The sequence below is a fragment of the Tubulanus polymorphus genome, chromosome 6 (genome assembly GCF_964204645.1).
Source record: "Tubulanus polymorphus chromosome 6, tnTubPoly1.2, whole genome shotgun sequence".
NCBI lineage: Eukaryota > Metazoa > Nemertea > Palaeonemertea > Tubulaniformes > Tubulanidae > Tubulanus > Tubulanus polymorphus.
In genome coordinates, this window is record NC_134030.1 from 2,935,842 (window position 1) to 2,949,880 (window position 14,039).

The 14,039-nt window shown below is 38.9% G+C and overlaps 2 protein-coding genes across 2 annotated transcripts; one reads left to right on the forward strand and one right to left on the reverse strand.

The window, feature by feature from the left end:
- Nucleotides 1-847: 847 nt before the first annotated feature.
- LOC141907174 (uncharacterized) lies at nt 848-4,822 on the reverse strand. Its single transcript, XM_074796748.1, has 2 exons — nt 4,325-4,822; nt 848-2,679 (listed from the first exon to the last, which is right to left on the reverse strand). Exons 1-2 carry the CDS (start codon nt 4,820-4,822, stop codon nt 1,177-1,179), a joined length of 2,001 nt encoding a protein of 666 aa, XP_074652849.1. The 3' UTR covers nt 848-1,176.
- Nucleotides 4,823-12,358: 7,536 nt separating this feature from the next.
- LOC141907175 (uncharacterized) lies at nt 12,359-13,448 on the forward strand. The gene is made up of 2 exons (XM_074796750.1): nt 12,359-12,488; nt 12,583-13,448. Exons 1-2 carry the CDS (start codon nt 12,359-12,361, stop codon nt 13,446-13,448), a joined length of 996 nt encoding a protein of 331 aa, XP_074652851.1.
- Nucleotides 13,449-14,039: the final 591 nt, after the last annotated feature.

Below are 14,039 nucleotides of genomic sequence, written 5' to 3' on the forward strand. Positions count from 1 at the left end.
ATACGATCTATGAAGCAGAGAATCCGGTGAAACTGTACGGGAGCGTTTGGAGAAAATTAACAGATAATTCATTCAAACACATCGGAAGCAATCATTTACCGGGTAGAAATGTAACGGGTCAGGTGAACTTAACTGTGCCTAAAACTGATCGTATTCAATTTCTGACCGGAGACGTTTTAGGGATTCATTGTGAATTTCAATCTTCAAAATCATTCATGAAATTTAGATTTGATGATCACGCTGCATTAGGCTATCTGTTAGAGCATAAGGAACCTTTATACCAATTTAACGGTATGCGAAAAAGTTTCAGCCAGAATCCCCGCAACTTTACGCCAACTCAAGGGAAATTCAGATATCGTTCATTTCAAATAAAGGCATTTTTTAAAGGTAGGTTTGTGAATGAAATTATCAACAAAATGAATTTCAGTATTTTCAAAACATAGAATAAATGAATGAAGAAATATTTGTGACACACATCACGTCTGCTAATGCATTATAGATTTTTGTATTGTTTCTTCCTGTTTTCTGGTTATTCTGCTTAATGTTCAATGCTGGACTAATTGTCTTTTAAAATCAATTTTCATTGTCATTTACGTAAGGTTTCCACGAATGATCTAGAATGGTAAGTAACTTTCTATCATACACAAATTCACCAATATTAAGTACGGTTACAAATTAGAACCAGTTCCTCTTTAACAAACCCGTTATTTCGAAAGGTAGGTAGGATACACAATTTCAAATACCGCGTCAAACTGCTATTGATGGAGAATCAAAAGAATGAACGATTAAAACAACGATTTCAATACAAAGGAATTTATTTACAATATTTAGCTCGAGTTTCCCGTAACGTGTAATATCTATACGTCATCTCTTCTTGATCAACGCTTAGTAAAGAAATAAACATCCTATTTTGAATATGTTTTGTTTTTGTTTATTTTCTTGCAGGAAATCACAACGTCGTAACACGTGTTTATTGACTGTTCTGACGTTCGATGGCTCTGATATTATCGAAACATATGTTTTATTTCATGTAAAATCAAGTAGTAAATTGATGAAGAAAGAATGTTTCGAAACCTCTACTTGTGAGTTTTCTCAAAAATCGTTTTCAGCGTTCTACATCAGCTGACTTTCTGTTAATGATTTCGAACGATTAGAATTAGATTTTCGCCATTCATTTTAAGAAACGGCTTGTATGAATTTATCCATTAAATCTGCTCCGCTATCCGGATCACCTTTCAGATATTTATCCAATTCTTTACTAAATTCCCCGTTTAACAGATTATCCAACTGTTCGGGATTGATTCCTGCGGCGCTCTGAGCTCCGGCGCCGTCCAGAACATTTTTCAACTGTTCGTCGATCGCTTTTTCGAGATTATCCAGTTTCTCTTTAACGAGTTCGTGTTTTTCTCGAGGTGTTCTCGGCGTAGTTGCAGCTGCAGTTTTATTACTCGCAGTAGGTGGTTTACTATCGGTCGAAACTGAAGGAGTAGATTCCTCCACGACCGGTGCAACGATTTTAGGCGATGATTTATGATCAGGTTCCTTTACCTCGTTTTTCTTCACTTCCTCCTCACTCGGTTGCGGTGAACTGTCTTTCTGTTGTTGTTCATCTTCTATCCTAATGACAGGTACAGCAGCCGGTTTGATTTCCTCAGTTTTCTCTTCGGTCGTTTCTTTGTGTTTATTATCCGCATCGTCTGCTATAACAGCCGTCGTTATTTTCTGTTCGTCTGTTTTGATAACCGTTTCTTCGCGAACTAAATCTTCCATTTTTACGCTTTCGTCCGTTTCCTTGATCACGTCGTCATTATTCGAGTTTTTCTCCGATTGTTCAGACGCCTCTTCAGCAGTTTTAATCACTGATATTGTCTCTGTTGTGGTTGTAATATTTTCGGACGTTGTTACAGTATCTGAACTTCTGTTCTCGTTATTTTCACCAGTTTCGCCGTTTTCTACATTATTATCACTTTGTTCTAGTTCAGCCTGTTCACTGTCTTCTATTTCAGCAGTTTTAGTCACCTCATCAGCAGTTTGTTCAGTTGTATCTTTCACCTCAACTCGTTCGCTTTCTTTATCATCACTAACCTCCTCGGCTACAATTTTCTGATTTTCTTCGTTGTTCTTTGTTTCAACTGTTGTTTCATGTTCTGTAGTTTCGACGGTTGTTGTCGTTATTATGACGTTTTCTTGCTTTTCACTATCAACAGACACCGTATTTTGATCTACTGCAGCAGTTCCGTCACTTTTCTCTTCGTCAACTACAACGGATTTACTTTCTGTATTTGTGTCGTCTTGCTTTTCCTCCGTTGCGGTACTCGTCGTTGCTGCACTTTCTTCGTTACTTTCCGCCATTTTCCGATGTTCTACGACGACATTTTTATTCCGTTGCTGTTGCGCAAGCACGTCCTGTACTGTCTGGTGTACACTAAGTTTCGTAGAAGGACTGTTATCTGTTTTTGAGGCCGGATCGTCCGCCGAGTTATGATCGATGATCTCTAAACGATTTGAAACTACGCGTTTCGTTGAGCCGTCAGCGGCGGTAGTTTTTCGTTCCTGATAAGTCTCAACGGCCGTATCGTCCCGGTTTATCACAATAGTTCGATTTGGAGTAGCCGCATGGGGCGTCTCGGGTCCGTGGTTGACTATCACAGCTGTGCCGTTTTGATTATATTTCTTATTCTGAAAATGAAAACCAAATCAGTGAATTATCGGGTTGTATTTAAAGATGAATATCTGTAACTGATAATTCATAAAAAAACGTGGCCGGTTCTACAGTTGTGAGTTAGAGTTATCTCCGAGGTAAGATTAGGTTATTTAAAATTTTCCTACATTCAAATCTTAACTCTAAACCGTGGAACTGGGGACCAGGAATACAAAAACTCTTTAGCATACGATTTTTCGACGAAGCGCGTATAATGTCAAAGAACAGAAAAAACCATCGTAGAATAATGAAATTATTTCTAATGTGAAATAACACGATACAAAAACTTCCTTAGATTTGGAGCAACTAACAATATTTGTTATACATGATATAATTAAAGAAAGACAGTCGTATAATACTTCACCACGCTAACCGACGTTAGGTTTAAATCCTAAAATGTTTGTCCACACAAAACGTAAAGACATAGCGTTATAAGTGAATCAAAAGCAGAATGATTTAATGTATATTATACACGTAGAAATATCTTAAGTTCGTGGGAAAAATTTCCCGCATGAATCTGAACGCTTTTGTGCACGTTTCCAATATTAATTCACGGAGATTTTTTGCCGATATGAATAACACACAGATTTTATAGCCTACGATTAGAAAAAATAGCGTCGTTCTAATAATTGAGCACATAAGGAGACATATATTACGCCTACCTGCTGGTAAGATATATACGCGCACTCTATCAGACCTGCTACTGAATGCGAGCATACGGTACACGACCGGATAATTTGTGCGCAATAAAATTCAGAAAGCACATATCGACTCTCTCCGCGAACATGTTTTACGTTTTAAAATCTATTTTCGCACGAAAACATGCTTATTATTTCCGATTACGTGAAGAGAATAGCCGATTGTTTTCACGGGGGATGTGTCATCGGGGAAAGTGTTCCGCTATAGAACACAGTTATACGGTGTTGATCGATACGGCTCCGTCGTCACCGTGTCGTTCATTCAATTGCTAATTATCAATTCATAACCGTAATTTTTTTTACAGCCGTCTTTAGAAATAGAAATAATGATATTTTATACGGGAGGTGGTGGGGAGTATCTGTAAAACCAGAGGTGAATTTTGGGATGAAGCGATGAATTATTTATAAGTAATCAAAATAGCTAAATCTTTATATGTTGGTCTCGAGCATTTTTCTTTTAATGCGATTGTAATAATCCCTGGTTTATATATTATATATATATATATGTATGTATGTATGTATGTATGTATGTATGTATGTATGTATGTATGTATGTATGTATGTATGTATGTATGTATGTATGTATGTATGTATTGCATTGCATTGCATTGCATTGCATTGCATTGCATTGCATTGCATTGCATTGCATTGCATTGCATTGCATTGCATTGCATTGCATTGCATTGCATTGCATTGCATTGCATTGCATTGCATTGCATTGCATTGCATTGCATTGCATTGCATTGCATTGCATTGCATTGCATTGCATTGCATTGCATTGCATTGCATTGCATTGCATTGCATTGCATTGCATTGCATTGTATTGTATGTATATGTTTATGTTTTAATGATATCAAGTAATAATCTAGATCATTTTTTTTTCAATGAAATATTATTCTGGAATTTCCGATTATATTATTTTTACCTCATCGTTAAATCGTTTTTGTCGTATAATATCAGCTAAGGTACGTTTTTCAGCGGTCGGTTCAGGTTTCTGTACGGTCACCGGTCGACCTCGAGACTGATGCTTCTTTCTGTGCAGACGAGTTTTAATTTCTTGCCAGTTTCGATTTTTACTGTTTATTTCTTCGGCTTCTCGTTTTCGTTGCTCCTCGGCGAGTCGAATTTGTTGTTTTTTCGTCAATCGATGTCGTCTGGCGTCGTCGTTGTTGTTCTCGTTCGGCGATCGGTCGCCGTCGATCGAAGGAAGCGCGTCTTGTTTCGCCGAACGACGCCGACTGCTGCCGCGAGAGGTCGTACTCGGCTGCCGGCCGTTGTTGATTGGCGGAAGACGTTCGGTAGTGTCGTGCGATTGGATGGCGTTGGTGACGCGATGGAGGTTAACGACTGTATCCCAGCCGGACCTCGACCCGGACGGCGGTAGGCGCATTGTATATCGAGTTCGTGGCTTATCGTCAGTCATTTTCTGAAAGCAAATGTTTCACAGTGTAAGATGGCGCAGAAAAGTTATTTCCAAATTTCATCTATACCGCACTATTTCATCATCTTCTTTAAGACCCGTACATTTTGTCGCACAAAAGAGAAAATCCATCTAATTAGGAAACAACAGATTCATTTGCAAAATAAATCTTTTAAAGAAATTATATGCATCTAACGAAATACTAGTCATTCTACTGAGGTAACTACATACTTATTTTTCATAATAGAATTATCACACAAATTTGAAGGCGTTTTTACAAAACAAAACCTATTTAGCATGAGAGGTCGGGACGTTTGCGTTCCTGAGTGGATATTGTACCGAACAAACAAAAAACATTTATTGAGAATCTCCTCTCTGTCGATATTAAATGAGCTAACCGTAATCACGAATATTGCGGAGACACTTGGCAAGGAAAATATGCCGATAGTTTTTACGGTGGTTTTCATCAATAATTCAAGTGAAACAGAATCGCGTCATGGACGCACGTCAATCATATACACGACAGAGAAAGAAACAGAAATGACAATACGGTACTGTTGACAATGTTGGCAAATTTAATTAGAATGAAATTGACATGCGTGAGGAATTGCGTCTAGAAAAATAGGAAGGCGCGCTCCGAAATAAAAGGAAAGATTTCGGCCCGTATCGAGGAAAGAACCCTCCCGTTTTGCTCATTTTTCATTTAAAAGGAAATATTTATTAGAAACATTACACTCACAACTATCAAAACAATAAACAGTGCACTGAATGTATTCATTTATTCAGACTTTCTTTTTTACCAACGGAAATCGTTCAGAGGCAGTTTACTAACCGAGCAATAAAACTTCCAGACCCCTCATTTTTCAACCAAGTTTCAAACGTAGATTGAACCTAGTCTAAATTAGACTGGTAATATTCCGCACGCTACCTGAGTATTTCTCTGATGAAGCAACAAAACAAACAAAAGATTTAGAGTCAAAATTACCGGCTTTTATGTTTTGACATGAAATGCAAGCTAAATGCAACGGCAGGGGTTCAGAACAACTCTAGATTAGCCCTAGATCTCCCCTAGGGGCTGTTTCCATTGTAGATATTTAGACAAATTGGAAAACGAAAAAGAAAAATTATCCGATAAAGGACACAATTCTCATGGATGAATAACGCAATTACGGGTAAGGATGTGAAATAGTTTATTTCCCGAGCGCTACGGGTTTGATTGTCACTCGGGGCAACGATCACTTTTTTCTCCATGATAATGACGGCGCGGAGACTGAGCGCGGTGTCGTCTGTCTCCACGCGTGTCTTGTGTTTATCTGATCCGGAACTATCAACATTCCGACTAATCAATACCTACAGCATTACGTGAACCCTGGCGATATCCTATCACGAACTTCAGCCCGAAGGGAGAATTAATTAGCGAGTCATTTGATTGATTTAATGAAAATAGATGTATTGAGATTATTTTCGAAAACGTGGAATCGGAAGTTGATTCATCCTTGGATTCAGAGATTGTCTGTAGGTTAGTGAACAGTGCATTGAACAACAAGTCACCGCCCCTGAATTATAAAGCTTACGCATACTTGACTAGGATAGAACTGTTACTACAAAACGTTCCTGGTATCGCAAAGCGCTGGTCAAAGTGTCTAGTACGTTGGTACATAGAGCCTTATAGGTCCCAGGTTCGAACCACCGGCTGGTCTCCGTATTTTACTGACCGCGGTTGCGGAAACAGTTAATTTCTAAAAATCATCGATCTCCAATCCTTCCAATTAATATCTAAGCTATAATCAGACATCTTTTTGCCGTTACAGTTAAATAGGAATTCAAGTTTGATGTTTTTATCATAGATGTGTACAAAAACGAATAGATAAAATACACACACTATCTTAAATCATATAGTAATAATATATGGCTCATGGGACCTGCCATAATCCCACAATGTTCAATGTATATAATTATATAAACGATTTCGATCTTTCTGTAGTTCGGTAATGCTTCGTTGTGTTGGTTGGTTTAATCATGGACGTATAAACTAAGATCTAATCTAGTTTATACGTCCATGGTTTAATCATGAGTTTCACCCGGTCCTCTGTCGGCTAAAGGGCAATAACATACCATGAATGGTAAATGAAGTTACATTTTAATTCGGATACGCACATTAATATAACAATTGCAAGATGACGTTACTGGCTGCATTTCCGTTTTAATAATAGGTGAAATGAGGCGGCATTTGGTGCATATTACATTATGTTCGATCTGGTTTCATTATTAGCTGTCGTCAACTGTATTTGAGAGAGATATTTGCTTTCATTTTCATTCGCTATTCATAATATTTACACGCTCCCTCTCCCTCTCCCTCTCCCTCTCCCTCTCCCTCTCCCTCTCCCTCTCCCTCTCCCTCTCCCTCTCCCTCTCCCTCTCCCTCTCCCTCTCCCTCTCCCTCTCCCTCTCCCTCTCCCTCTCCCTCTCCCTCTCCCTCTCCCTCTCCCTCTCCCTCTCCCTCTCCCTCTCCCTCTCCCTCTCCCTCTCCCTCTCCCTCTCCCTCTCCCTCTCCCTCTCCCTCTCCCTCTCCCTCTCCCTCTCCCTCTCCCTCTCCCTCTCCCTCTCCCTCTCCCTCTCCCTCTCCCTCTCCCTCTCCCTCTCCCTCTCCCTCTCCCTCTCCCTCTCCCTCTCCCTCTCCCTCTCCCTCTCCCTCTCCCTCTCCCTCTCCCTCTCCCTCTCCCTCTCCCTGACGATAAATACGAGTACCAAAAGAAAAACAACTTGAAATCTGCTTCAATTTTCCGATAGCGACCAGAGAGAGGAAACAATCTCGACCCTGTTATGAAAACTATAATGAAATAATCTCGATTTTTGACGTAGTCTGTAGTCCACCTATACCACATGACGCCATGCCATGAGGTTTGAACGTCGAAGGAAAGTCAAATAATGCTCGAGTGATTGGGAGTTTATTCAATATTCCGAGTATTTGCGACGCCTTCCTTAAATGAAGGAAGTTCTCCATAACATCAATAACCAGCGATTTGTTATTGACGCACTTTACTTAGACGGAATTCGCGCATTATCCAAATTGAAATGCCATTGAAATATTCAAGTCAATGCAATATTGACTATACGCGCCATCACCGTTAGTTTTCAGTTAAAAGTCTTAATTATTTAATTCGTACGTATTACAGCGAGGACCAATTCTCTGCGTAATGTATGTAAGAGCTTCAAGCGATACGGGGTGGCATTTAGGAATATTCAAAATTGAATTGCAGCAGTGAAAACTTGACGGTGTCTCGCATAAATCGATATAGAAGTAATTCGTTTCTAAAGTCAGCAAAATATTCCAAGATATCAAACGTAAAAAATTCAACGATTGAAACGCTTATTGGGACCAGAACATTTCATATATTTCCTGACGGCTATCATCGGATCAAATGTTGATCAAGTTCGCGAGGAAATGTGTTCTCAATAAGTTTTTCAATTGTTGAACTTGCGCCCTCAATTATTTGTGAAAGATTTCACTTCACTTTAATAAATTTTTCTCCATTTTCTCCAATCAAAAAACTAATAACCTTTAAAAAGTAATTGCCTTTTTGAAAATCGTTTTAAATCGCCAACACGGAAAATACACAAAACTTTGAGCGACTTGAATCTTTCAATAAATTTTCTGAATCTAACAGTACCTCGAAGATCGGATTATTTACTCACCTTGAATGCAGACTGTTCCTTGAATGAGATATTTCAACATGACAATACACCCAAACAGACAGTTACCGTCGCTTAGTAAGCCAATAATAGTTTAGCCATCCGCACATCCATCTAATCACCGCAGTTACTGCACAACCTACATTCATATCGGCACTTTAAGTATTTATTGTGTAAAAACGCATCGATTGCACTTCTTGCATCAATATATAAATTAAAACATGGCATCGAAAATTCAACGCGAAGCATTGGATTTTTTTGTTCACGGAATGTTCGAAATATCGGTTTTCGGTTTTACCTATCCGTCCCGGTATTTGCTGCTACGCGCGAGAAATAAAGGGCCACAAACACCCGTCGTTCTGTTGAACACGCGAATGTCGTGATGTGACAGTTTCGACGCGATGCCGAGTAAGAATCGCGGCTTTGTTTTATTCTACGGAGTGAAGAAGATGAATGAAGAAAATCCATAAATCAAACATTACAATAATCACCACGACGCGTAACGGTAATTATGCGGTGTATGTCTATATTTCCCAGTTTCTCTCTCTCTCCATCTCTCCCCGTCTCTCTCTCTCTCTCTGTGACTGACTCTCTTGACGACGGTAGACTGTCACGGTCTGCGGTGACGATACGGTTATTTAGCGCAGCGACGGGTATAATCCCCTCAGTAACTACTGGTAACGCTGAGAATTCCTAACCACGTTCAGACGACTGGAAGCCGGTTGGTCACACGGCAGTGAAAATTTATCGCAGGTTTCCGTCGATGAAAGCAATTAGGCATCATTTGCACGAATCTTACGTCGAAACTCGGTAGTTTAAAGCGTTAATGGATCGAGGAGCGATTTGATGTCGATGAAATAACGGAACAAAAATACTATAGATGCGATAGTGTATTAAAATGCGCATTGAATCATCATTATCAATATGAGATATCGTCATTTCGAAGTAAATCTCAACCACTCGTCCACAAAATCAAACTTGTCTAATTGTCCAAGAATGAAATTGCAGATCATGTTACTATATCCTTCGTTTGTTTAAGCGTTTAAGGTTATATTCAATCCCTATAGGTTAAATATATAGTAATCGTAATAGTAATTTATTTCATCATAGAATGCATAACAAATAGGTAATTATGATGATAGGGAACTGAACCTTAAAGGCTGTACAATCACTAGGACGTTCAGGCCCCTTGAGAAAAAAATGGTTAACGATAATGATAATGATAATGATCTCAAAAATATCAGAATCTGATTTTATAATACATATATATATATATATATATATATATATATATATATATATATATATATATATATATATATATATATATATATATATATATATATATATATATATATATATATATATATATATATATATATATATATATATATATATATATATATATATATATATATATATATATATATATATATATATATATGTATTTATTGCCAAAGTTATAAACTTTTATGACAAAAATCGATATACAAGCATAAATGACGGGAAACAATATAACATAGAACAAACATTGATACATGTATGTGGATTACACAATAAGTTAAGGTTGCCTGAGTATATAAACTTTCTTAAGGAATTTCGAAAGGTTTGAAAAATCATTGTTATTACGCATTAGAATAGAAAATTTCGCTGTATTTGGGTGGTTCCAGTATCTCGAGTTGATATATTCTAACCTAAGGTTATCATAAAAGGGACATATCAAAACGATATGATATTCGTCTTCAACTGCATTAATATTACACTGGGAGCATGTGCGGTGAGCATACGGTAATGGAGGTATCATTATAATAATAATGATGAACTCAATTGTCAAAGACATATCCATGTTTGGAAAAAATAATCATGATAAATACATCTATCTAAAGGTCTAGACGGAAGCAATTGATTTATTCATTAATTGATACATTGACAAAAGGAATAAGTGTGCGGAGTCGGGTCATTCTTAATACTACGAGGTTTCAAAAAATGGTTTTTCGAATATGCGAGTAAATAAAACCTTACATTCTGTTGGATGTGTTTCACACGTCGTATTCTATACAAAATAACCAGGGTCGGCTTTCACAAAAAGCCTTTAGAAATAGGAACACGAGGCGTTTGGAATGGAATACAGACGCATGTTGCGGTATGATGTGATGTTCGTGTCGCGGGAAGTGTTCGCCAGCCGACACGATCACGTGATTCGATAGAATATTACATGCGTTGATGATTGATCAGATAATAATCACACGCAGACGAACATTGTCGACGACATTGACGCCGCGCGACGACGCAGACCGTTTTCGGTTTTTAATTTTCTAATTACCAGCATAAGGTGAAGTGATAAACCAGACGCGTGGAGACGTCTCTGGAGATCTTACAGGAATGAGATCAATAACCGATGAATTCTTAAGGAATGCAGTGAAACCCGTTAAAAAAAATAATAGCGCTGAATCAAGCGAAACTGAACGTTTTATAGCTGACGAAATTCTTCCTCAAATAGGAAACATTATATTAGAAAATGTCATCCTCCATCGGCTGGGATTCGAACCTGATGGCATCGAGATTGCCACGGCACGAAACCCTGCCATAATCGACCGTGTGCGCAGATACATGCGCAGTTCAGATGATGTGATTTTTAGCCAATCAGAAATCCCGTTTTATTTTAGCCTGGGTTTTCCCATTTATAATTCTTCCTTGAAATTTGCCTCAACGATTATACAACGAGTAATCTGATTGGTGCCGCCAGTTTTCGTTCGGAAAGCTGCGCATGTAGCTGCGCACCCGGTCTACTGATGCAGGGGTTCGTGCCGTGGCTGAGTGTAGCGATGCCATCAGGTTCGAGTCCCTGCAGAGGGAGGATGGCACGAACCCTGCAACACTAGACCGAATGCGTAGTTAACGCAGTCTCAAAATTACGTACGAAAACCCGCGGCACCAATATAAAACCAAGCTAAAATTCTTACAGATTTTCCACGTGGAGTCATGTCCTATTGTACTAGTGGTACTTTCTTCCCTAAACGTATTTTAGATCAAATAGTAAACCCTTTTTTCAGAACACATTTTCATGTGTAAAAATCTATTTGATAAATTTGCAAATTTCTCACGAATTTCTTCCCTAGGCTTTCAAGGAGCCTGAGTCGTGAGTGACGAGCTTTGCTCCCAGATAATCGTTAAAATTGATAAGCTTTTACAGATACAAGAACAAATACTTCATTGTAAGTGTTTGTATGTGCGTAAACATAGTTAATTACATACACAATCATCTGCTATTGTAATTGCAGGTTTATTATGTCCAGTGATTGGCAACGTGAGCATTAGTTCAGGCGAGTGTATATCACAACTCGTACGGGACAATATTCACGTGTAGGCGCATGCGACAGACTCAAAATTCTCACACTAACCGCGGGTGACAATCAGAACAACAACAACCACTCAACAGACGCGGTCAACATATAGGAACATCGTTAAAAGGTAATATTTTAATACATCTTTTCGATTGCTTTCATTGCGACTTTGAGCATTAGCATAAGATTTAGTATTCTTAGAGATAGCCTGATGTCGATATAGAAAATCTCGCACTACAAATGAAAAGAAAGGTCCTAATTTTTTTCTTAATCTATTGGATTCAACGTTTCGACTCTATCCTAATAGTCATTTTCAGGCCTCATGAAGTTACAATACAGGAATACTGAGGTTTAGCTCTCATTTAAACAATCGATTTAGCTTCATAACTGCTTCATCATTGGGTGTTGAGTCTAGCTCATTCTACTTATTTGTCGATTCGGTTTAACAAGTTTATCACGAAATGCAGGAAAAAAATTTGTTTTTCTTTAAAATCAGATAAAAATGGAAACTGAGAAGAAACTATATCGACACAGCGGAGGCCGTGTAACAGTTATAGTGTTAACTGTTTTAATGTATGGCGTAGCTCTGTTCTTCAACTATTTGGCATCTTCTCCGATGGGTCAAAAACTCGGTAAGCGTTTTTTAATCGATTTGATTGTTCTTTTTTCCTCGTATGGAACTTTTTAACTATCTTTCCTTTAAATCAATTTCTTTTCTAATTTCAGGCCTATACGTCAGCAATACAGGAAATGTATCGGATCGGTTTTACCTAGAGGTCACACCAGCCGGTTGGACATTCACTATCTGGGCGTTTATTTACGTATGGCAAGGGACCTGGCTGTTGTACGGATTCGCTTCGATTTTCAGGAAACTACCAGACGGTTACATGTACCAAACTCCACCTGTCATCCAACTACCGACCTACATCGTTTACATGTTCAACCTTGGATTCAACATAGGCTGGGTGTTTATATTTGATCGTGGATTGATCGTACCCTCGCTCGTTTTTATCGTACTGATTCCGCTGACGCTGATCGCCTGTCTGATCCTCGAGTATCGTCGTATCGGACACACTTATCAGACTCTGACAAGTCACGGTAAGAAAGCCGACGTATGGCTGGTTCGACTTTTTGTACATAACGGTCTGGCTTTCTACTGCGGTTGGGTGAGCGTCGCTTCTCTACTGAATACAGGCTTCGTACTCGTCTACATCCTAGAAGTTGCCAATGACGTAGCTTCCACTGTCGTACTTGCTCTTTTAGCCTTCATCTTGGTTTTGTATTTTTGTTTGGACATGTTTTTACTGGACAGATTTACTCGATACCAATTCAGCAACTACATTCCCGTTATAATGGCGCTAGGGGGCAGCATCGCTAAGAATTACGAACGAGTCGGGCCGTCATCTAGGAATCCGATTTTCACGGTCGTGTTGCTGGCTGTTGCGTTGACGTGTTTTGTCGTGAAGATGATAGTTTTGATTGTGCGACACGTCAGAGATCCACTCGCTAATGGAGGCAGTGTATCTGATATAAATCCTATTGCTTTAGATGAAAAATCACACGCTGAAACAAAACAAGGAATTGCGGCGTGAACATGTGGAGCGATCGTAAACAGTTTAATGGTAGCTGAAAAATCGTTTTCCTGACAATTGTTGCAAACAAAACACATCCTCCCTCTGCAGGGACTCGAACCTGATGGCATCGCTACACTCAGCCACGGCACGAACCCCTGCATCAGTAGACCGGTTGCGCAGGTATATGCGCAGCTTTCCGAACGAAAACTGGCGGCACCAATCAGATTGCTCGTTGTATAAACGTTGAGGCAAATTTCAAGGAAGAACTATAAATGGGAAAACCCGGGCTAAAATAAAAGGGGATATCTGATTGGCTAAAAATCACATCATCTGAACTGCGCATGTATCTGCGCACACGGTCGATTATGGCAGGGTTTCGTGCCGTGGCAATCTCGATGCCATCAGCTTCGAATCCCTGCCGGGGTAGGATGACAAAACACAACTTTAAATACAACTTATGGTGGAAAACCAGACACCAGTTACCAGACACGACGAAACAGGCCGCCCCGAAGACATTTATTTCAAATTGACATTCTTATTTTTTACGCTGTTCATTCTTTGTTTCTAGATGAAAAACCATTTTAAAGAGAAATTCATCTACAAGATTAC

Bases quoted from the DNA above. Each gene is read 5' to 3' on its own strand.
- LOC141907174 (XM_074796748.1), bottom strand. From the start codon at position 4,822: ATGACTGACGATAAGCCACGAACTCGATATACAATGCGCCTACCGCCG. The intron at 2,680-4,324 runs GTAAAAATAATA...TTTCATTTTCAG, and splicing joins AAAAACGATTTAACGATGAG to AATAAGAAATATAATCAAAA.
- LOC141907175 (XM_074796750.1), top strand. From the start codon at position 12,359: ATGGAAACTGAGAAGAAACTATATCGACACAGCGGAGGCCGTGTAACA. The intron at 12,489-12,582 runs GTAAGCGTTTTT...TTCTAATTTCAG, and splicing joins TCCGATGGGTCAAAAACTCG to GCCTATACGTCAGCAATACA.